Source organism: Micromesistius poutassou (genome assembly GCF_964030765.1).
Source record: "Micromesistius poutassou genome assembly, chromosome: 14".
In the NCBI taxonomy this organism is placed as follows: Eukaryota; Metazoa; Chordata; class Actinopteri; order Gadiformes; family Gadidae; genus Micromesistius; species Micromesistius poutassou.
The window spans coordinates 10,845,986-10,871,261 of NC_140284.1; the positions used below are offsets into that span (position 1 = coordinate 10,845,986).

At 44.9% G+C, this 25,276-nt stretch overlaps 1 protein-coding gene across 2 annotated transcripts; it reads right to left on the minus strand.

Annotated features, from left to right (window-relative positions):
- Positions 1–3,913: 3,913 nt before the first annotated feature.
- Positions 3,914–23,603, minus strand: prpf40a (PRP40 pre-mRNA processing factor 40 homolog A). 2 transcript variants are annotated; one of them, XM_084478298.1, is made up of 26 exons: positions 23,564–23,603; positions 22,472–22,615; positions 21,692–21,775; positions 21,022–21,040; positions 20,912–20,931; positions 20,711–20,752; positions 20,238–20,348; positions 19,968–20,088; positions 19,195–19,219; positions 18,710–18,919; positions 17,686–17,791; positions 15,915–15,979; positions 15,547–15,711; positions 14,347–14,455; positions 13,130–13,280; positions 10,056–10,189; positions 9,247–9,361; positions 8,148–8,239; positions 7,837–7,953; positions 7,244–7,381; positions 6,654–6,749; positions 6,448–6,534; positions 5,714–5,804; positions 5,539–5,600; positions 5,148–5,300; positions 3,914–4,591 (listed from the first exon to the last, which is right to left on the minus strand). In XM_084478298.1, exons 1-26 carry the CDS (start codon positions 23,564–23,566, stop codon positions 4,502–4,504), a joined length of 2,550 nt encoding a protein of 849 aa, XP_084334424.1. In that variant the 5' UTR covers positions 23,567–23,603; the 3' UTR covers positions 3,914–4,501. The 2 variants fall into 2 exon arrangements, with proteins under 2 accessions (XP_084334424.1, XP_084334423.1); XM_084478297.1 differs by lacking the exon at positions 23,564–23,603 and adding an exon at positions 22,765–22,840.
- Positions 23,604–25,276: the final 1,673 nt, after the last annotated feature.

Consider the following 25,276-nt stretch of genomic DNA (forward strand, 5'->3'; position numbering starts at 1 on the left):
ATTAGCAAAACAAGGATGAGTGATACACAGCAACTGGCCTACCAGTTTGCCACCAAGAAAGGAATCAGGGGATTCAGTGAAGTAAAGGAAAAGGCTGGTTACAAATGGTTTAGGTTTTTTTTGAGACGCAACCAGAAACTCAGGATCAGGAAACCCGAGGCTCTCTCAGCCCAAAGAGCTGCTGGATTCAACCCCACTGTTGTGAATACGTGGTTCAAAAAATTCACAATTAACAGACGGGTTGGAGAATGTTCCAGATCATATCTGGAATTGTGATGAGACTGGGCTCCAAGATCAATTCCTCTCCACCAGGGTGGTTGCCGAGGCTGGGTCACCTTGTTTTGAGATCACTGCTGGGGAGAAAGGAGAAACCTCAACCTGCCTTTCCAGCATCAACGCTGGTGGTGGGTATGGGCCAAACCTGATCATCGACCTCTTTCATTTTAACATTTTAGTATGATTTAGTACGATAGTATGATAATTATATGAGTAATGACGGGCTGCGACGCCTGGCTGGTGTCGGCTGGCTGGCTGTGAAGACAGCCATGGCTGGCCGCTGGCTGCAGCTGGCTCTGGCAGGCTGACTGACTGGTCGCGACCATAGAAGCGTCGTGACCCTTTTGGCAAATAGGTCGCAAACAACCAGAGGTAGGCTATGGCTGAATGAGCGACCTGGGGTTGTGGCAGCCAGCCGCTGCTTTCACAACTAAAAGCCTATGTTATCAGTTAACGTGTCATTGAACAGAATAAATATACGTGCGTTAGTATAATAAAAACGTACATACAATCACATATAGCTTAGATATTGATATATTGAGACCAATAGGGTTTTTATTATATTTATATATATATATATATATATATATATATATATATATATATATATATATATATATATATATAAATAGGCCTATTGGTCTATCGATCTATATTTAAGTAATTTTAAATTAACTTTGTAATACAGTGATACATGGGTACGAATTTATATTGATTATATTGTATAGCCTATTGGTTTGTTAAATGACTGATAAAATATCCTATGAAGAAAGTAACAGTGACTTATACTGACACACGTATATTTATTCTGTTCAATGAGATGTTAACTGATAACATAGGCTTTTGGTTGTGAAAGCAGCCAGCTACAGCTGCTTTGGTAGCAGCCATGGTGACAATGGCTGGCTGCCACAGCCCCAGGTCGCTCATTCAGTCATACCTCTGGTTGGTTGCGACCTATTTGCTGCCAAAAGGGTCGCTCCCAATGCAACCTACGTCGCGACGCACGTCGTTGGTCATTCATGGAGCTCGGCCTTCCTCCCTATAACGTGAACTTTTCAATAATAGAGCCTCGGCCCACAGTGATACCGTAGTAATTGCAATCACGCCATCTACACGATTGCGCATATACATTGGTTTTTACCTTCTTTAGCCTATAGGTCCATTTTTACTGTAAAATACTTTTGCGCCGACATGGACTTAACGGCGCAAACAACTGCAACTCGTAAACTCACAATGGCCAAGAAAGTTATATAAACGGGAAGAATTAGCATTTTCCTTTGTTGAAATATATACTCACGTCTTACCCAACATGCAGGCAGATATATAAATGTTATTATAGCCTATAATCAAGTTTTCTACAAACACCATATGCTTCTAGACCCACAGTTGTATGGAGGTAGATTTGTGTCTTTATTATGCAATCAAACAGAATAGGTTTGAGAGCAAAACTTTCCACACTGCAATCAAAAAATTTATTTGAGAGCAAAACTATCGACATTGCAATCAAAAAATGTTTTATTGCAAGTAAAATAAAAAACAAAAAAAAACAAAAGTTTTGTTTGCAAATCCAAAAGTTTTGTTTGCGAATCCAAAAGTTTTGTTTGCGAATCCAAAAGTTTTCCTTGTGAATCCAAAAGTTTTGCTTGCAAATCTAAAAGTTTTGCTTGCGAATCCAAAAGTTTTGCTTGCTGTTGAGCTGAATCTCGTGGGTGGGACCTACGCTGAAAGATGTAAGACACGTCTCTATTGGCCAGTCTCGATCGGAGTGACAGCTTGGCAACTCCGCTCCCGAGTCCCGCTCGTTCTCATCATGGACTTCAAAACTCCCTCTCTCGTTACTAACTGTGGATGTTGCCAAGCTGTCACTCCGATCGAGACTGGCCAATAGAGACGTGTCTTACATCTTTCGGAGTAGGTCCCGCCCACGAGATTCAGCTCAACAGCAAGCAAAACTTTTGGATTCCCAAGCAAAACTTTTGGATTCGCAAGCAAAACTTTTGGATTCACAAGCAAAACTTTTGGATTCGCAAACAAAACTTTTGGATTCGCAAACAAAACTTTTGGATTTGCAAACAAAACTTTTGGATTCCCATTAATTAATTTTTTATACTTTTGTTTCACATTTATTTTACTTGCAATAAAACATTTTTTGATTGCAGTGTCGATAGTTTTGCTCTCAAATCTATTTTTTGATTGCAGTGTGGAAAGTTTTGCTCTCAAACCTATTCTGTTTGATTGCATAAAAGACACAAATCTACCTCCATACAGTTGCAGCCATCGAGGGCCGTGTCCGCATATGTTTTAAGTTGTCTTTGCCGCAATTTACATGACAAATCAGTGTTTCTGAAGTTGGAGAAGAAAACGCTATTCCATGTGTTAATTATGCCTATTATTTGGCCATAAACTGAGCCATTTGAAGTTTGAAATTCATGTGGTCATGCATCTGTCTCAGCGGAGACTGCAAACGCCCTGTCAAAAATCAACTCGTCAAGTCAAAATGCGCTGGCTCTTAAAGGGGATGGGAGATGCCACTCTCATTGGTTTATTGCATGTTACGCCCAAAACACACCTACGGGTTTCAGCCCAACCCATTTTAGATTTGCGCCGGGCGCAAAGCTCATTTATCTCGCCGTCATAATAGCAACAGCACCATAGAACCGCCCACAAAGTACTTTGACTTTGCGCCTTGACGTCTGCCTTGAAGTATGCTATAGGCCTACTGCATGAGAAAAATTTAGATTGATATTGCGCAACAATCGGGAGATGGGGACCCCTCCGAATATTGATGGGTATTTCGCACACTGCTTGTATATCATGTCCCAAAGGTACCTGTGGTGATTTTCAAGCTGTTTTAATCATTAGATGTCAAACTAATCCCCAATATGCTAAGCAGATATAAAAAAATGAATGAAAAAAAAAAATCTACAAACCACGGTTTTCTTTTTTCCTAACAAGTGTCTTGAACATTTATTTCATGTTAATGTGCATTTTAAAGAGTACGTTCTTTACTTTTTGATAATGTGCTAAGACACGTGACTTACATGTCAAATGTAATGTCAGGAAAGCCCTTGCATTTGCAGTGTAATGAATGTCACAAACTGGGTGGCAAAACCATTTGTATCAATGGTAAGAAATACCACTTAAGTGTCACCAAAGAAGATGGAACAAGTCTTAATTTAAAATAGACACTAAAGACATGTAAGAAATTCTAAGTGGATCATGACCTGCTGATTAAACAAGGTTTCAAGCCCTTATTGTTCTTTATCTCTGCGTTACAGTGGTAAGATCTGCTGATTCAAGTGCTGGAGATCCAGGTTCAAGTCCTGCTTATGTTGGTTGTTTTTCAAACAAAGTCATTGTGTGAATATAATGTAAAATACTACTTCCGGCCATTTCCTAACATCCAGCTCTGTGGCGCAGTAGATAGAGCTCTCGGTTATCGGCTCTACGGCTCTAAATATGAAATAATATCTTATGCAACGACCCTCAAACAAATGTGCTACTCAAATCTCACTCCAAGGATTTCTGGAAACTTGTCATCCATTCAAATCATCATCGCAGGGCTGACAATGATTTGAATGGATGACTACTAAGTGCAACTATGTGCCTTTTGAAAAGCATGATAGAGGAGCCATCCTCCATGGAAAGAGTTTTTTATTACATGTACAGATAATCCAAATTTTCCAATTCTCAAAATCCTGTTCGACGAGTCTGCAGACGTACAGCGACAGTTAAGTTAAAAACCTTCAAAGCAGATTTCCTCCGGTTCTCTGGACTTGTGGATTCGTTAAGTAGAACTCCGTCGAAAGCTTAAAAAAAACAAAAAAAACGTTTGACCGGCCTTCAAGCGTCCGTCTGCATCGGGCGACGAACCGCTTTGAATCCATTAGCTAAATAACGGAAAGTAAAAACGTACGTCTACAACCTACAAATATAATCTAAAGCATAACCAAGGCAACAACAAGGCTATTTCACACCACCAAAGACCAATCCTTTTTTTTTATATAAAAAGAAACAAGTTCTCAAAGTCGTACGAATTATCGTACAATCGTGAAGTTGTACAGTTATCGGATGGCTACGACCACTGCGTTTGGCACGGTGGCCGCCGTTCTCTTTGATCAACATGGAGGAGGAGGAGGAGGAGCAGGAATGCATGGGGAGATGGGTTTTTTTTGTGTTTTTTAGAGGAAGTGACCAGTGGTGGCGGGAGGGGGGAGAGGGGAGATCACGGGGCGTCCAGCTGCTCCAGTAAGGTCCGCCTCCTCTTCTCCAGCTCGCCTTCACTCAGCTCGCTGCCAGAGGTGTCCCAGCCTCCCTGAGCAGAGGAGCGAACACACGGCTGGGTTACAACGCAGCCGGTACGGTGGTGTGGGGAAAAAACATCTGTTCCTTTTCAATCCACAAACAAGACCTTTAAACTGTACAATCATAGATGACTGTAGGGGCTTGTAAAAATAGTCAAATGTAGTGAACTAAAGATAAAATAAAACATGTTTTGTTTTTCTTTTTAAATATGCAATGTTTTCCTTCCAACTTTTCCAAATGTTTAATCGTAATCTGCAGGTTATTTATATTCAATAGTTGGCTGAATGGCTGGCTCCTGAGAGCTATGGTGGGCCCCTGAGTCCCATGGTTCACTCCTGAGACCCACGGTGGGCCCCTGAGTCCCATGGTTGGCTCCTGAGTCCCACGGTGGGCCCCTGAGTCCCACGGGGGGCTCCTGAGACCCACGGTGGGCCCCTGAGGCTAGTGTTCCTTATAATACCTTCACAGGGAACACCCCTAGCCATAGCCGTTTTTAAGGTGTCAGATATTTAAGGTTTAATTTAATGGATTATGGTGAGTGTTAAGGTAACAGTTAAGGGACCAACCTCCTCCTTGGCAGCCTTTCTCTTGGGAGACTTCTGTTTGGGCTCCTGGTGGCTCTTGCCTCGGGACTTGTCGTTCTCCTTGTCTTTTTCTTGGTCCTTCTCGCGCTTCCCGTCTCTCTCTCGTCCCTTCTTGTCTCCGTCGGACTCGGACGCCTGCGTGAGCCCATGGAGCGGTCGCAGTTAATGTGGAGAACACACCAAGGAGGAACACTCAAACAACGGATCGCTACGGTCGTCTCTGATCGGCATCCCTCGCTATACGAGCCATCGCTCTTATAGCCACTTATGCAGCTGGATCAACCGGGATGGTGGTACGGTGGTTAACACCCGATTACTTTAAGTCGTGACTCCCTCAAGCTTAAAAGGTCCTCCGTGGAGTTCTGCTACTCACAGACTTGTGGCGTCGCTTCTTTCCCTTCTTCTTGTGCTTCTTGGACTTCTTGTAGCTGCGCTCTGTGGGCCAGAAGGAGGAACAGCGTCAGTACACGCAGTGAGGTCTGGTATGAGAGGGTGCGGTTGTCCTACCCGGTCTGTCTGAGGTATCCCAGCCCCCCCTCCCTCCTCACCGGACTCTCCACTGGAGGAGCGGTCGGACGGAGACTTGGACTGGGACCTCTTCTTCTTCTTGTGGTACTCATCTTCCTCGGACTCGGAGCCCTGTGGCGGCGGCGCCGCCCACAGAAGAACAAGGTGTGAGGGGGGACAACTTTGTGTTACGTCAGGCACATACGGCCGCCATCCAAAGACTACATCAACAAGTAGGGCTGAACGATTTGGGGGAATAATCTAATTGCGACTACTTCGACCAATATTGCTATTGCGATTTAGTATGGGATTTTTCTTTTTAATGTTCCTTATGTTCTGTATTATTCACTGAACAGGTAATAAATCTTTCTATAGTCTGACCAACACAACATTGGAAGCAGTCAACATAATAACTGCTCTTTCCTTTAGGCCAGGCCTATGTGTTGAGATGAATTGATGCATGGATTGATATAACATCTTTATCCTCATCCTCATCGTCATCCGCTTATCTGGGTAACATCTTTATTTAACTATTAAATTGTCAAAGAAAAATAAATAATATTCATACTTATCTTCAGTCAGTAACAAATCCCCCCAAAAATAATAAAAACTCCCCCCCCAAAACGTTAATTTTTTTATTAATCTCAGCCGTTGCGATTTGCAAATTGCGTTCTATTACGTTGTGATGTCGGTTTGAATTTGATTAATCGTTCAGCCCTATCAACAAGGAGGCCTCGCCCCGAGGAGCGCTGGGCGAGAAGGACGTCTGACGTACCGATCGGGAGCGGGAGCGCTTCCTGTGGTGCTTCTTCGACTTCTTGGAGTGCTTCTTCGTCTTTGAGTGATGGTGCTGACATTCATGCTGAGGAGAGACAGAAGAAACGGAGAGGGTTGAGAATCGCTCCGTCAGCAGGAGGGATGAGCGTTCATGGCCGAGCCAGGGGCGGGGGCCGGCCGCGGGGAGACGGAGAGGGGCCTCACCTCCAGCACGTGCATGAAGTCTTTGAAGATCCGCTTCCTCTCTGACTCCAGCGTCACGTCCTCGAAGACAGACTCTTTGAGGAACCGCTCTCGGACCTGAGCAGATGGGGACGCGTTAGTTAACTGAATGACAGACTGAACTCTGGGAAGTAAAGGTTATGTTCTATGACCCCCATTTGAAGGCTACAAGGAATTTGTATTACTTCATTACCTAAAGTATCAACAATGGCAAAAAAATCTGTGAATAAATATATTCGCCTAAAATATATATATATATATACACATTTATACTTTTTATAGATTTAGATTTTTTTGGATTAAAGTTATTGTTGACTTAAATTTGGTTTAAAGTGTTCAGACCACCATAACGTCTCTCGTGGCTTCACTAAAGCCTCCGTTAACAAAATAATGTCATAATGACTGTGGTACAGATTCTGTAGAACAGCATTTAGCATGAGCATCATAATGGTTTTATCTCACCGACCAGGGTGGTCCTCAAGATCTACGACAGCTACTGACACCAAAACGAGATAACCCAGCCAAGATGGCCGAGAGGACACACGATCCAAGACACTGGCACACGGACGTACCGTCTCCCAGCTGGCCTCGGGTTCCAGCGGGGGCGTGGCCTGCTTCAGCATACTTTTGAAGGCGGCCTCCTTCCTCTTCATCTTCCTGGCCTCCTCCTTCTCCCGCTCCCTCTCCCGGGCTTCCGCCTTCTCCAGCAGCTATAGGAGGAGAGGAGTCAGTACCAACACACCGAGATGGCCCCTGATGCACCGTGATACACATTGATGCACATTCATGCACCTTGATGTACCCTGATGAAGCGTGATGCACTGTGATGCACCCTGATATGAGGGTTATTTATGCCCAGGGTCCAAAAACAACCTTTGTTGTCTGTTTATCTCGCCAGAGTGGAAAACTTTGCAATTTTTAATATGCAACCCTGAAGTGTTCATTTTGTGCCATGTTTATACCCAAAATGTTATTAACTTCAGATGCTAAAGAAGGTGACTGTGACACTTCGCACACAGCGCCGGCTTTTCACAAATAGCATTTCATTTAGAAACGGAAATTACTGTATGACAAAAATCATGTTATCATGCCGCCAAGCTCAGCAATATGGTTTATAATATCTAGTCAAAATAATAGTGATCATAAAGGGAAGCGCGGGTCTTACGCTGTTGAACGCCAACTTGATGTTGCCCGCGTCCAAGGTGGTGGCCCTCTTGTCCGAGCTGATGACCGTGCCGAAGTCCTCGAAGGTGGTGTTCACCTCGACCAGGAAGCTCTTGTCCTGGGGGGGTGGGGGTAAACGGAGTGGGTGAGTCATCGGCCATGAGCAAAGGATAAACTATACTAGCCTTGATGAATCTACCGCTCAAACGCAAGATTAGAAACAGAGTGGCTTGTGTGTGAACATGTTGGATCAATGATGATGACGGTGGTTAATTTTGAGTTATCGGATATTGTAGAAAAATGGAGACGCACCTTCAGAATGTCTTTGATGATTCTCTTCTCGTCATGGTAACGGGCTTTCAGGTCCTCCACGTAGAACTTAAACAGGTCCAGGGGAGTAGAACCTGATGTTGGAGAAAGAAAGACATGCATGTTATGATCAATGTGCTGCAGACCAACTATTAACTTACCCCGTGTCTGTCCGACCGTCCTTATGGGTCCGTGTGTGTGTGTATGCCGGCAGGATTGTGTCATATTACGTGCGCACATATCAACTGAACGTGTCACACCCACGTGCTTTGACGCCTGTGCAGCAGACAGCGCCTGACGTGTAATGTACTTTCCTCATTGACTTATAATAGTCCCCCGTTCACGCGCACGTTCACGCGTGATGACTGCTGCACGCCGGTAATCACACTACGCGTAGTGACTACGTGTAACATTCATGCATTTTTTAGCGAACGCACGCATTAACGCTCGCATGAAGATAATTGAACATTTTTGTCAGGCGCTCACACGTACGCGGAAACGACGTGCGCAAACTCTGTCACGCGTAACAAGAAGCTGCGTACGTATGAAGCAGCGTGCGCACGTCTGCCTGTCACTGTTTGACAAATGTTGTTACGCGTTCACACACACGTGCGGTCGCAGATTCTGATGCTGCGCAGCCGGAAGTTGATCTGCACGGTGCGCACACTACGCGTTACATGAACGTGTAGTGTAGTTGTTCTGTGTAGTTGTCACTGCTGCCTCCCCTGGTTGACTAAAATGAAAAGGCCAACTACACTACACGTTCATATTACGCGTAGTGTGCAAGCACTGCAGATCAACTTCCGGCCGCGCAGCATCAGAATCTGCGACCGCACGTGTGTGTGAACGCATAACAACATTTGTCAAACAGTGACAGACAGACGTACGTATGCAGCTTCTTGTTACGCGTGAAATACAATCTGCGTGTAACAACACACGCATGCATAACAAAGTAACCATGCGTGCACACACACGTTGCTGCACATCTTTCCAAGTGTTTTGACTTTGATTTCACCCCATATGTGTGTGTGTGTGTGTGTGTGTGTGTGTGTGTCCGTCTGTGTTTGTATGTGTGTGTGTCCGTGTTTGCGTGCGGTCCTACCGGGCTGGCCCAGCATGTTGGCGAAGCGGATGTCGGCACTGACGGTGGGGTACATCTCCATCCAGGCAGACATGGAGTGCAGCTGGCCGTGGTCGTGCAGCTCGTCCAGGAATTTCTACACATCACCACAACATCATCAATACGTCTGACAGCGGACAGGTGGTGGGGACTTGGGCTTTTGTCATACAGTGAGAGATGTGGTGTCTTGGTCCTCAAGTGTTTAAAGAGGAATGAACGCTTCAACCTGCATGACTAACGACCATTTCACTAGGGGTTTTATGTGCCGCAAATGCAGAATGCCAACCACAAAATAATTCATTAGGATAAATATACCCATGGTGTCTATACGTGTTAACCAGCACAGCTCAGTTCACCGGGGAAGTAGTCACCAAAGTAGAAGACGGTTCCATTTGGGCCTCACAAAGTGTTGCTGAACATTTGTGTTATTTTTGACTACAATGTATAACGCTGTTAAACTGGGGGGAAATTCAGTGTTTAATACAAGAAGTCTGCTACTTCTGGCTAAGCAAGCTTACTTGAGTGAGTGTGACGTTGGTCAGAACAGTGTTTGACCACGCCCATCGCTGCCTGCTCCTATGGAACCCAGTATGTCCACTTTTTCTAAAGCCTTTACTACATTCACGATGGCTCAGATCATATTTTTTTGAAACTGGTAGGTGGAAGATCTCCTGCTTTAACGAGGGTTAACTAAACAGACCCGAAAAAATAAACCTAGTAGTTTAATGTTGTGTGATGATCCCGGTCAAGTGGATGTTAATTCCGACAGACAGATGGTCGGACGGACTCACCTGGAAGGACTCGCGGTTCTTGCGCTGCCGTCTCCTCTCTCTGAGCAGCGTCTTCTGCTTCTCGTCCTCCTCCTCCTTCTCCAGTGCCCGGATGTGCTCTTCGAAGCAGATCAGCGCATCCTCCTTGTCCATGTCTGGCAGGGGAGGAGGTGGCGTTAATGCTAAGCAAAGTACACCTCACTGGGCCTCTTCCCCCCACACATTAGAGTAAGCGTTAATGCTAAGCACTGTACTCTTCACTGGGACTTTTCCCCTCATATGAGAGTCAGCGTTAATGCTAAGCACTGTACACCTCACTGGGACTTTTCCCCTCATATGAAAGTTAGCTTTAATGCCAAGCACTGTACACCTGACTGGGCGTTTAGAACCCTTTCACAGAGGAATCATCATAGGGCAAATGAAGGAGTCACTCAAAGTTCATTATGAGACACCTCCTTTAATGTACCAGTGCATTTGTACTAGTCTAAAATAGTGAAGAAATCACAAATTGACCATGGAAAATGTGCCCTGGTAAGTACAAGGAGCAGACCCATAATTAGTGTTATGAGTGGCACCTGTGTTCTTCCTACGATGACGTCTATGAGAAGGGACCATCAAATGATAGTTAGCGCTGATGCTAAGCAATGTCCACTTGACTGGGCCTCTTGAGTGTTCAGAGGATAGCATTTACACCACCTGTTGTACACTCGACTTGGCTTCATCCCTCACACGGGGCGAGCACATTAGTAATTTAGTCTGTAAGTGCACACGTTAATCACACATGATGTAATGCTATGAATATTCTATTAGAGTGAGAGTAGTTCATCATTTTGGTCTGTGTATTAGATTACAAATGTCCCAGTGCTTATATAACTAAAATACTAACAAAAGAACATGAGTGAGAGTGCAAAGTTTCTTGCCACACAGACTTTCTTTAAATTCTGATGCCGTCTGGAACTCTCTGTGCCAATCTTGAGGTTTAGAGCTGACAGTGTACTTTCATGTTGGGCTACCGAACACGAAAACCCACTTTGGAGGCATTTACTGAGTTTGCTTTGAATTGTAATGTAATGTGCATTGCAGGATTTCACACTAGATTGGATTAGACTCGACTTCAAATCATACCTCAGGGTCGATTACATTTTATGATCCTTACAAGTGCATAAAATGAGGCTGCTCACTATTATTTCAAGGTATGAACACATACTAATTTCAACACATTATAAAACTATTGATAGATTAAATTATGCTGTTTTGACCTCGCCCAGTTTGCATGGGTGTAATTGTAACTGTGTGTTCACACCGCACTTTGTCCCATTTCGCCTATTCGCGCGAATAGGCGAATGTTGCCGCGCGACAAATCATAATCTGTCGCTGTGCATTTTTGTGTGCATTCGCGGGGCGAATTATTCGCGGGGCGAATTTTTTTTTTGCCTGACAACGGTCATTCATGCCATTCTCATCAACCATGGCCGAGATGTGTGTCTGTACCTGTTGTGGAAGAGGGAGAGCCCGTCGTTTATGGGTTAATAATATAATCCGGAGGCGCACACCGCTTTGTGCCGTGATATTATATATATCGTATATATTATATGATATAGATATTTATATATTATATGTAGATATAGAGCGGGAGTCGCAAACGGCAACAATCACTTTCTCCTCCAAGCTGCGGTTCACTGAACGGTTGAACGGTGATTGGCTGTTTTACGTTACTTCACCCAGGGAGTGAACTGATTGGCTGTTACGTGACGTCACCCAGGGAGTGAACGCTGATTGGCTGTTTTACGTTACTTCACCCACGTTACCCACAGGGAGTGAACGCTGATTGGCTGTTTCAACGCGAATGCCGCGAAGAAGTTGAAATATTTTAACTTTATTCGCGGGGCGAATTATTCGCGGCGCGAATCCACGTGAACGCGCTCGCCGTTCACGAGGAAAAATTTCGCGCTGTCAATCAAATCTTGTCGCGCGTATCGGCGAAAAAAAAATTCGCCCGATTCGCGTCTCCACGTTCACTTAACATTGAAACGTGTCGCGGGGCGAAGTGCGGTGTGAACACACCTTTAAGGTGTGTTCACACCGCACTTCGCCCCGCGACACGTTTTTTTTTCGAAATTTTTCCTCGTGAACGGCGAGCGCGTTCACGTGGATTCGCGCCGCGAATAATTCGCCCCGCGAATAAAGTTAAAATATTTCAACTTCTTCGCGGCATTCGCGTTGAAACAGCCAATCAGCGTTCACTCCCTGTGGGTAACGTGGGTGAAGTAACGTAAAACAGCCAATCAGCGTTCACTCCCTGGGTGACGTCACGTAACAGCCAATCAGTTCACTCCCTGGGTGAAGTAACGTAAAACAGCCAATCACCGTTCAACCGTTCAGTGAACCGCAGCTTGGAGGAGAAAGTGATTGTTGCCGTTTGCGACTCCCGCTCTATATCTACATATAATATATAAATATCTATATCAATATAATATATATCTATATAATAAATACGATATATATAAAATCACGGCACAAAGCGGTGTGCGCCTCCGGATTATATTATTAACCCATAAACGACGGGCTCTCCCTCTTCCACAACAGGTACAGACACACATCTCGGCCATGGTTGATGAGAATGGCATGAATGACCGTTGTCAGGCAAAAAAAAAATTCGCCCCGCGAATGCACACAAAAATGCACAGCGACAGATTATGATTTGTCGCGCGGCAACATTCGCCTATTCGCGCGAATAGGCGAAATGGGACAAAGTGCGGTGTGAACACACAGTAAGAGGGTGAGTTTGTGTACAAGTGAGTGGATTTGTGTAGAAATGTGTATGAACGTGTGTATTTGTGTACAGGTGTGTGTAGTTGCTTACAGGTGTGTATTTGTGTATAAGCGTGTATTTGTTTATTGGAGGTGTGTGTGTTTGTGTCTACGTGTATATAAGGGTTTGTGTGCAATTTTGTATAAGTGTGTATAAATGTTTGTGGCTGTTTGTTCAGGTGTATAAAAGTGTGTGTGTCTAGGTGCATAAGCATGTATTAACATGTGTGTGTACAGGTGTGCGTTGTGCAACAGGGTGCATAGACGCGTGTGTGTGCTCCTACTCTGCAGTTCCTCGTCCTCAGCGAAGGTGGGGTTGTCCAGCAGGTACTGCTGCGCCTCGGACCAGGTGGTGCGGTACGTGACGTTGGCCATGTTGTCCAGGATGTTCTTCAGTGCCTCCCAGTTCCTCTTCCTCAGCTGCTTGGCTTGTTCCTGGAGGGGAGGCGGAGGTGGTGTTAGCCTCTCTACAGAGCTGCACTCAACCCTGCAGTAACGTTGTCCTCTGCAGCCACTCGCTTCGTTCTCTCTAATGAGCCATGTTGTGGATGGGCTTTGTATGTATATGTATTATGTGTATTATTATTATGTTGAGCCAATAGAGCAATACAATGCAGCTCCACTACATTCACGCTTTGGTGTGCTTTGCCCCGTTAAAACAATATGATTCCATTTCCTGTTTGGGTCACTGAACACATATGAACCAAATTCACACTCCATGTGCTCAGGCCAGGGCCGTGATTCTCTACTGGGGGGTCCGGACCCATAAGGGGGTCGCAAGGACATTTGGAGTGGGTCACAGAGCATATGCCAAAGCGCATGAATTAACTAATGTTTAAATATTAATTCATGTTTTTACTATTTAATTGAGTACAGGCCTGATTGTTGCTGCTTTTAGTTGGCTATATTTATCAGTACATGATAGCATTGTTGACTACTCCAATATTGGTAAATACATTTTTTTGCTTTTCGGTTGTGACTTAATGACACACGTGGATCCTGAGACTACATTTAGAGAACCACTGTGATAGGCCTTAAACACTGGTAATTCAAAATAATCTGAAATGTTATAGCTCTACAAAATGTCTAGAGATTCCTCAACGAGGAGTGGAGCTGGGCTAGACTGGGTAGCCCCGCCCATTCTGCTGACGATTTGAATTCGCCCTACCGAAGGGTCTGGAAAAGAGCATTACATTTCTTTCTAGATTTGATACGTTTTTGCGGGAGCCAATCACCAAGCTGGCTTTTCCCCCCGGCGCGCTATTGGCTGGTTTAACACAATGACGACAGGGAAGCGACGGAAAGCAGCCAATTGCGTACACAGTCAATTTAACTCTGCCGCTTGATCACACCTCTTGTGCTGAAGAAAATGACAGCAGCTTTCCCAGACCCATACGATAGAGCTTGGTCTGGCAATAGCCAGGCTAGAGCTGGGCGCTAGGTTCTGTGGACTGAAAGGAGAGCGTCTTTAAAGGGATCTTTAGAGAACACAGACACCGACCTTCTCCTTCTTGGCCAGGTAGAAGAGCACGTCCTCGTAGATCTCCAGACGGTCGCGCTCAGGGACGCAGCTCCACACCTCCTGGTCGCTGAACATCTGCTCCGCTTTCCTGACACACACACACAGACACACACACACACACTTAGTGGAGGCAGATATTTAACCACAAGAGGGCAGTGTTTCATAAGGCCATGTCCGACGAGGACTTATATGGATTTCAATTTAGAAACACCTTGCTGCACAATTGTTGAGTGTTGTTGAATTGAGTATCAGTTTAGAGAAACCTATAATTGTATAAAAGTACACAGCGTGTGGCAAAGCAAGACTACAGCAGTATTTTTCCGTTCGCTTCAAAGACCAGCAGGATTAAAACCCGGTCCGGGCCTACCTGTGTGCACGCAATGTGCACACGGCCACACAGTCAGAGCCAGACTGTCGGGCTGTCACGGCCGTCGCCGCATGTTGCGCACAGTCCAAGAATATAACCTCGGTCGCCTGGACACCCGCGGTGCCAGCCACGTTCTAAAGAGCGGGCCGGTTGTCAAGGTCACCGTTCAATTCCGCTGGCTGTCCTCTGGATGCATCAGGGGTGTTCAACTCGGTCCGAGTGCTATACTGTCCGTTATATATTTATATGAAAACACCTCCTGAGATCTCTATCCCTATGGAGTCCAGGGGGTAAGGGGGGGGGTTTGTGAGAGTGGCTGAATAAAATGCAACCCTTGAATAAAGCCCATTGTGTGAGCAATCCCGTGTCAGAAGCACATGAGGTGGGGTCTGAAGTCTTGAGGACAAACAAACAGCAACAAAAGCTCCTTCAGTGTGGCCGGGTCCCCCGTTGAGATGAAAAGGTTGGTTATAATGGAAGGGGGGCGATCAGTGGAGACGTCACCAGTTCTGACCGCACAGCATTCACTACAGAGCTGGCTGTGCACCAGATGCTACAGAGCTAGCTGCGCACCAGATTCTACAGAACTAGCCGCCAAGCAGGACCTACAGAACTAGCCTCGCAGCAGGCCCTACAGAACTAGCCGCGGGGCAGGACCTACAGATGTATGGCTGCTGTGAGGCTCTCGTTATGGATCATATCTGCAGAATCCTTTAGACAGTACAGAGAACTACTAATCAATTTCGGAGAGGGTGACATAACAAGAACAATGGTGCTGGATGAGGGGGGGGGGGAGAAGCAGCAGCACATACTTGTATCTTGTGGTGGACGTCATCTTGTCGTGGTTCTCCAGGAACCTCTGGTAGGTCTCTTTGGACTCCTTGTACTTGATCCGGGCCTCCTCCTTCTCCTCCTTCTCCGTCTGCACCTTGTAGGCATTGAACGCCTGCTTCTTCTCGCTCAGCTTGGGCAGGGCACTATCGCAAGAGGAGACGTGTTATGTTTTCATTGACGTGCACAACATGGTTTTTGTGTGAGGTTACAATTATGATTAAAACCGTGTGGTTATGATAATAAACATGGGGTAATGATTATAATAAATGTGTGGTTATGATTAAAATACACATGTGGTTATGGTTATAATAAACGTGTGGGGGTCACAGTAGGACGAGGCTCTGACCTGTAGCGCGGGTCGTTGATGATCATCTTCATGGCTTGCTCCCAGGAGGAGTTTGAAGACACACCCTGGAACCCAGAGAATCACCATCATCATCAGGACTTTAAAAAAGGACTACGACCCGCGACACTATCAGTCAACACGATACCTAATGCATACAGCAGGGGGGGCACCATCACATAAATACAGTTTAGTCTGGTGCACCTGTAGAACATAACGGCAGGTGGAGGAGGGGGGGCTCTGCTGAGCGCTTACGGCCTTTCGTTACATTGTACGCGCGAGTGAATGCATTTATCGTGATTGCGAATGGATGCCGAATTAAGAGGCGTGGAGAAGTAATGGCTGAGGTGGCAAACGCCACAGGAGGACTGATGCGAGTGGCCTTTCTGCCGCCCGTCCCGGGGGGGGAACCTGCGGCCCCATTACGAACCACCTTCGGCGTGTGCGCTCGCCGTGTCAGTTGTCACAGTCGGTCCAACTCAGGGAGCCATGCCTCCCTTCCCTCGCCCTCGGCCCCAACCCCCCCCCCAACCAATTCACTCTCTCGCTTCCTTTCTCTGGATGTTTTAATCCCGGGCTTTTGATCCAGTAACACTAATCACAGCGACAGAGCCATTAAGATCACACAGAGGAAAAGGCGAGCGATCTCGGGAGAGCTCGACAGAGTGAATTAAAAGGGAGGCTAAATATAGCAACAAACGCCGGTGAGAGCGTGCGCGACGGTACCTTAGCGAGCACGCCAACGCAGCCGTGGCAACAGGGGGAACAGAATTAACCGCGGCGCCATGGCCTCCCAGGGGGTCAGGGATTATATCACAGATCCCCGACGCGAAAAGACTCTCGTGGGTAAACACACATCAGGAACGATGCGGCTGTTGCTTCAGAGGCACCTGAACACTGGTCTCAACAGGCTGGGACGAATAGACGAGGGTTGAGTAAATCAATTCTGTAGGATTTGTTGAACAAATTAGATGTTTTTTCCCGTTGGAAATAAACATCAGAAGTCGGAAGTCAAAAACTATCCTGGGACATGCCAAGTTTTAATCCTGTTAGTCCCATGTGGGATCTGAGGCGTCAAGGACTTCTGCCGCTAGTTGAATGAGAACCGATAAGAACCGAGACCCCTAGATAGCAATGAAAACAGCAATGCTACTTCTGTGAAGAAATCGTCATGATAAGTCTTGACTTTGAAATGCAAAATGTAACATACAAAATGATGTACGGTTCTTAATAATCTTTACATTAAATAAATAAAGTTGTATCAACGATACCATTATGCTGATCACACCAATCGAGTGTGCGTGCATTGCGTGCATTGTAATGCACGCAATTCCAATTCAATAATCAAATCACTGCCAGTACATATTAGGGATCGACCAATATGGATTTTTTTAGGGCCGATGCTGATAACGATATTTCAGCCATAGCCGATGACCAATACGGGCTGCCGATTTTCTTGAGCCGATATTTGGAGCCGATACTGCTTTTGCTCCCTCAATTACCATCATAAAAATGACAATGATGATAAGAAATGTTACAAGTCTCAATTTAAATTTAAAAAAGGAACATTTATTGGCCGGCAGATATATTGGTCGATAACTAGTACGCTTAATTTACTTCAATGTGGCACAAAGTTTCCAGACAACTTGTTGCTACATATTCTAGTAGCTGTAAAGCAATAAGCACACACCCACTTCACCCAGCCTGGGGACGGCCTCTCTGAACCTCAGACCCACTTCAGTGCATCTCCCTTCCATTTCAGAGCCCCCGTTACCTTCTCCTTCAGCAGCTCCTTGAAGGCCTGCTTTGCCTCCTCCTTGGTAGTCCACTTGTAGGTCTTCTTCTGAAGCTCTGGCCGCTCCTCCTTGGGCGCCTCAGCACTGGGGATTCAAACCAAAAAGTGGATTTTAAAAGGTGTGTACGTTGACATATAGTGTGCTTTTAGACGACGACGATTATGAAGATACTCTGTGGAGACGGACATAGAATGACTGCGACTGTTGACCCCATGATGGAGAGTGATGACGGTCGTAGTACAGCGAGGGTTTGTCTAAGATTAGCCATGCAGAGATCATGCAAAAGTCCTCCAAGAAATGGGCAGGATAATGCAAGGACCTGCTCCACACGGAGCCACACGGTGGACAGCACAGGTAGAAATACACTTTCAAATGAACTAAAAGTGTATAACGCATACTTCCTTTTAGATTGATGAATCAATTCGGGTTTTTTGCTCCCAGAGTCAAAAGGTAAATTATGCGTCGATAACATAGAAGCATTTACCAGTAAATAAGTAACTGAGAACCTTTATATTCACTGATACAGAAATACCATATATGAATGAGTCTACTGTCCAAAAATAATAACAAGGAGCCATTTCTACGAAGATGAACGTTCAGCGTTGTGTACTACAAGTGGCTTCCTAAAAATTGTGTTTATAAATGCTATCTTTACCATGTGGAATAAGTAGAAAGATTTTACGGCACTTACACTTGTAGCTGTCCTTCAGGCAGACTAGTGTGTACAGGGACAATGGTTAAACATAGAACCCAGCTCATCTTCAAGGGTTGCATCCTACTAACAGGACTGGCCCTCTACAGTTTAGGCAGTAACTTCTCTTTCAATGGACCCCTGTGAGCTTCATCATCATGTCATGCCTGCACTAATTGATTCCATACCATAATTAAAGCCCTTTCTAAGAGGTTAGGCATTTTTCTCTGACACTGGGCTTCGAACCCAGAACCAGATGGGAGTCAAACACCCACCACACCGCCCCCCTTTCCCACACACGTCAGTGTTACCTGGCTGCGGTTTCCACGGCAACGGGGGCCTCAGCAGAGGCCACAGGTGCGTCTGTGGTGGTCAACTCGGCCACCTGGGACAAGGGCTCCTCGGCACGTGCCGCCACGGGCTCCACCTCCATCATAGTTGCCATGGCGATGGCGGCGGCAGCGGGGTCAGCCTGCAGATTGGGAGCGGGGGCGGTGCCAGGAGCCATGGCCTCCGCCGTCCTGCAAGCAGATCAATTATGAGTGCAGCGGGCGCCACAGTAGATAGATATCAACTTTATTTACAGTGACAGAGGCGGAGCAACACCTCCAACCGCGAAGGCGTCCTCGTAATTATAAATATCGGAAACGAAGCGCTCTTGTCCCTTTGATCCCCCGGACGGACGCAAAAAGAAATGGCCGTGTTTCATCTTCTTCAAAAAGGTTCATGTTTTTGCTACTAATGAGCTAGTGTCCGAATATGCGCAGCGAGCCAAAGGTAAACAGGAAGCTCTTACCCGTTCTCCTCCGCTTTGATCATGGCTGGAAGAGACAAAGGAAATGGTGATTAGGGGACTCAGTTCATTTCAAAGCACGTTATGTGGATATGAAACACACAGACGCAGAGGAAGATCAGGCGCACGTTACTGGGTTTGGTTAATGAGGGCCTAGCTCCAATTTTCCATTTAAATCCGGCCAGCGTTATTATGTGGAACATCAATGGTGAGCCGTGTGTCCTAATGTTAAAAATACAGTGGTGGACGTCCAAGCACCACAACAGACTAATGCATCATCAGATGACGTATGTTGTAGGGATCGACAGATATGTTTTTTTTTAGGGCCGATACGATACTGATTTTTTTTCTTCATCAACCTTAGCCGATGACCGATACGCCTATACCAATTTTCTTGAGCCGATATTTGGAGCCGATACTGCTTTTGCTCCCTCAATTGACATCATAAAAATGACACGATGATAATAAATTTTACAAGTCTCAATTTAAAAAAGGAACATTTATTGAACTGTAAATCATGTTTGTAAAAAAATAAAAAATTAAATAATAATAATCACTAGTATGTTGTATACGGGGAATGGGTTAACCTAGCGATTATTAGTGCTTCGCACTTGGTTCTATGAACATCCTTACTGTAACGACAGCCATATATTTTTTCACTTTCTTCTGATAAATGTACTTATTGTAAGTCACTTTGGATAAAAGCATCTGCTAAATGCCCTAAATGTAAATGTAAGATGCAATCTCAACTGCACACAGCATGGTGGGGTGCCTACCTTCCAGATCCTCTAGTTCCTTGGGTTTAGTCCATCTGGACTCCTTGGTCAGGGAGTTGTAGTAGTAAGGCTTCCCCGTGTCGGACTTGTACTCTTTCCACGGACACTTGGACAGCATTTGCTGTTTGGGCGAAGTGAAAGGTAATGAATGTGTAGAGCCACAGTTAAATGAAGAACAGAGAGACGGGTCGGGCTCTGTGTAGAAGTTAGAGGAGAACCATGCATAATAAGAGTCCATATTCGTCCAGAGATATGAATGGATGTATTTACCTCAGCAGGAGACTTGAGGTCGTCTGGTTTCTCCCAGGTAGACTGCTTGGTCTCTGTATTGTAGTAGTACGTCTTTGCGTCTAGAGATTTGTGCTCTGTCCACACCGATTTCTAGGAAGAGGAGAGACAATGGACAGATGTATATGTAGATCTAGACTGTGGAAGTATACTAACCAGGTCAAATACTCCACATGGGACTAACTCATGCTTTTATCCCAACAAGATTACAATTCTCTGGCATGTATTGTCTCCAAGTTCCCTTCAGGGACTTAGAAAACCCTAAAATAGTTGTGTTACGGTCATCTTCTCTTCTACTTTTCTGTCTACATTACCGGTCTGAAATGTTTACACACACACACACACACACACACACACACACACACACACACACACACACACACACACACACACACACACACACACACACACACACACACACACACACACACACACACACACACACACACACACACCTTCTTTGGCTGGTCCTCCGGTGGGGAACCGTTTGTTGCGCTCTGCAAGGCAACAACAAAATCAAACTCAAGTTCTTTGGACAAAAATAAGAGCATTCAAAGTGCAATCTAATGTCATGAATAATGCAAAGTCCTATCATGAAACATTGAAGAAATGTCTGGAAAAGAAGATAGTAAATTAAGAGTCTTGGTTTGACTTACAGCTGTGCCTGGGGCTGCTGCTAGAAGGAGAAACAAACAAATCAACATAAATATACTGAAGTACAAAACATAAGAGGACGCTATTTGTGAAAAAATCTTAAAAGCCTTACCTGAAGACTCCACTCCAGGCTGTGGAAACAATAATAAACGTATTAAAATACGACTTACACAAGTAAACAGAACATATGAGCTATACTTCCTATAATTCTCTCTTGGATTCTGACTGCACTTCCTCATAATTGACTTATTAAACATCGAAATGTTATAACTCTTATGGAGTTACTAGCCCTTATAGAAAAACAGGATTCTATATATATATATTTAGAATGTGTATTCACAATATGTAGTGTGAGCCATTCGCCAGGGAAGCCTGTAAGTCATAATGAGGCAGTTATTCCCTATTGAACCAAAGGAATCGTCGCAATTCACCTCAACACCGACACTGAGGACATGTATAACTCATTACACATCTTAATTACAGCCTTCGTGACATTTGTTTATTCAGCTTTCTCACTTTGACTTAGTGTTCGAAAAATACCATCTCATCAGGTCCTCAGAAAGTGTGTGTGTGTGAGGTTTTTTCCCCTTTCCCAGAGCTAACATTAGCGCCGCTACCAGTGTGTGTTAGACCATGTGTGCTGAACGTGCGAAATGTTTCACGGTTGTCACTTGACAGCTCGAAAAGACTATTTTTACAAGTGTAAAATCAAACAGCGGTGCCGTGGGAAGAGATGAAGAAGGAGGAGGAGGGGCATAGAAACTGGAAAGCAGGGGGGTTACCGGTCCTGATGGCTGCATCGCTGCAGCTGGCATGCGAGGGGGCATCATCATCCCAGGCATCATGGGTGGCATCATGCCCGGCATCTAATAAACACACGCAACAGGAAAAATGTAACGCAACGCACTCAACTTCCGTACTACGTGACGCTGTGGTGAGGTAGTAACACGCTGGGAGAGACATGGAGGGAATGTGTGTGGAAGGGGCTAACGCGAGGCTACAGGCAAGGCGTTTGTCTGTCTGCGTGTGTGTGTGTGAGTGAGTTGTGTGTAGGAGTCTGTGTGTGTGAGTTGTGTGTGTATGAGTCTGTGTGTGTATGTGAAAGAAGCTGCACCAGGAGGTGAGCTGTGGCTGACTCCAGTGAAACGGCTTGAAGTAAGAACAATATGACACCACAGCTTGTGCCAAAATAAGCAGCTTCCCTCCTGAACCCCCTCAGCACCCTGTCAGAGGTGAGATGCTGCTGCAGATGTGTGTGTGTGTGTGTGTGTGTGTGTGTGTGTGTGTGTGTGTGTGTTTTACAATTAGCACGGCTCTAATTTGAACCGTGTCGCTGCTGCTGTTGAAATATTTATAGAAAAAAATAATTATTCAGGCAACTATCTACTGTTCTTAATGACCAGGTCTTTTAATGGATGTAAATATTTATAGGTTTTATTAAGTGGCAACACATAAATACCAAATTCACATTTGTTTAAATTGTTTGAATCTCTTGGCTTTATTCTAATCCCTCTGCATGTTTTTGTACTGTGATACAAACATAAACCCAGGTTAAACCGCACCTGTCCCATTGGAGGTCCACCCATCGGTGGCATCATGCCAGGGGGCATCATCCCGGGTGGCATGGGGGTCATGTTAGGCGGCCGTTGTCCCATGGGGGGCATTCCCATTGGAGGGAAATGAGGCGGGATTCCAGGTGGTCCCATCTAAGGAAATCAACAGTTATATTAGCTCCAATAGTGTAAACTGTTCCAAAACATTACTGATCGACTAGGTTAAATTTGATAAACTGGGCGGACTAAAGAGGGTAAGGTGGGCTGGATAGTAGTATTGGACATGCTAATCACACACTTACAAAGGGCGGAGGCATCCCAGAAGGGGGAACACCCGGGTACGGTGGTGCCTGGCTCGGGCCATTATTACCCTCTGACGAGGACTGTCATAAACAGGAGACCCAACACAGGCGGTTAGGTACGTTGACTCGGGTCAGATGGGATGAACCTCGTGGGTTAACCGGCTCGCATGTGTACATAGTAAGTACAGATGCCAGAAGCCGGGTGACGGCGTGGTGGGCAGCAAGTCATACTTCATTCAAACTCGTAAAGGCTGTGGACTTTACGCTCCTCGTCATTAGCTCTCCTATTTGACTTTGACATTTTATTTGTGGATAATATGAAGCTGTTATTGTGTTCAACAGTATCATGTTGTTATGAATTGTTTATTTACACATGCAGTCTGAATGCTGCTGCAGCTCAGTAGCTTTAGTGGCAAGTTCAAACAATAACGAGTACGTGTAATGTATTGAGAGTTTTGCTATGGTTCTAGTATACGATGTTCAAAATAACCCGCAAACGACTCCTAATCCAATGTCGTTACCGTAATTAACGTTTCAAAGAGAACCGATTCCAGGATCATGTGTCCAGGTGTTAGCCCGAGCCCGGCAGAGTGTGTGTGTATGTGTGTGTGTGCTATGTTAGCTCCGTGCTAGCCGCTCTCCTGAAGCACTTATCTGACCTATAACAACGTTATAGTCACATTTAGAGGCGTATACATGCATCAAAGTTAACATCTTCGATCATACCAGTACCTCTAAAGCAAGCACTACCTATCGTTAATTGTAAAATATATATTTTTTTGGACAAATCTATACTCACCATGTTGACGAAAGGAGCGCCTCCAAGTATCCTGGCTACTCCGCAGTAACGTGGAAGCTCATTGGTTCGTCAGCAGAGGGGTCAAAGGTAAAGACTTTTAGAGAGTCATTCAGCGTAGGTTTTGCGCATTTAGACGCAGCATTTACTTTCGTTACTAATTGATAATTATCAGTCTAGTAGAAAAAGACATAACAGTGGTTATTTCCGATCTTTCCATTTTTTTGGGGGAAAATATGGAATTCAAACACAGGATACCTTATTTATATAGATTAGTAGATGAAAAAGAACGATGAGAAAGGATCTGAAATGTTGTACTTTTAACACAGTTTAATAATGGAAATAGTTAGCTGTAACACATTATATTTTTCATGTTTTTCTATTTGAATATCTTTAATGTAGCATGTGTGCATGAGTGTTATATAATCATATTTAATGGATAAGCATTTTTTCCTCAATATTGTTGTTTGGAAAGCAAAATAATAACAATACAAATTTAAGTAGGCCTACTATGTTGAACCGCTACATCTGAGGGATGGTATGTACTGTATGTACATTGAGGTCTTTACATTTCTGATGGAAAATTTAGTTTTTCTCTGCAGTTCAGCCCAACAAGGAATAACAGCTCAACCCTTATCATCTTTGTTCAGAGAGAGCGAAAGTGTAGAGTTTATTGACCTGATAAACACATAAATTCTGGTACAAAGAAGCATTCCTAAGCTGTGCTGTTGCTATTTTTAATGATGCCATAGGTATCTGAGATTTAACAACGATAAGACCACAATTGCAGAAAGTAAGATAGAGGATGGAGTGAACAGAAGAACACATTGTGCCACGTTTGGTGCACTTCTGCCCTTGTCCATCAGAGTGTGTGGAATGCAACAGAGGAGATACGTGAAACAGAAGAGCCCGCTGCTGCTGCTGCTGCTGCTGCTGCTGCTGCTGCTGCTGCTGCCCGGTGCTCAGATCCATTTAGTGACAAGCGTTGGAGCAGTCCCGATCCATTCTCTAAACAAGACGGAAGGCTGATAAATAGAGCGGCTGACTGAAGATTCAACCACATACGACACACTGCCCAAACAAACAAGCAGGTTTCTTGAGTAGTTTTTCTCCATTCATTTGTCTGACCTGGCTTTCTGTCTGGTTAGTTCTCTGGCTTTCTGTCAGGCTCTTTGTCTCTCTGACTGTCGATATGTCTGTCTGTCTGTCTCCCAGTCTTACTGCAAATTTGTTTGGCTAGCTCTCCGACTCTGTGTCTGGCTCTTTATCTGTCCGACTGTATGTCTGTTGGTCTATCTGTCTGTCTGACTCTGGCTAACATATATACACACAGCTAAATGGCTTATATAAATAATTTCTTTGGATGGGACAAGCATGCCCTGGTATTCTTTATTAATGTTTTATAAATGTATAACTCTGCAGGTAATACTGCTGGTGCTCATTGGAAATGTAATTCCCAACCACAATGTGCATCACAAATGTATGTTGGAAAGTAACTTTAAATGGACTGTGTGTCGATCTAGGGCATGGATTAGAGTTGATGCTATTCTGGGCTTCATCTTTTATTCAGTAATGACATACTCTCTAAGTAGATGCAAAATAAGAAACCCGTAGTTCCAAATGCTGGAACAGAGCCGTAATGTACAACAGTTCACTAGGGTGTCACAGCTGTGTGTATGTGTGTGTGTGTGTGTGTGTGTGTGTGTGTGTGTGTGT

Coding starts and splice junctions, on each gene's coding strand:
- prpf40a (XM_084478297.1), bottom strand. Junction 19,220..19,967: donor GGAACTAGAGGATCTGGAAG/GTAGGCACCCCA, acceptor TGTCTCTTCCAG/CCATGATCAAAGCGGAGGAG. Junction 5,301..5,538: donor AGAAGCGACGCCACAAGTCT/GTGAGTAGCAGA, acceptor GGGCTCACGCAG/GCGTCCGAGTCCGACGGAGA.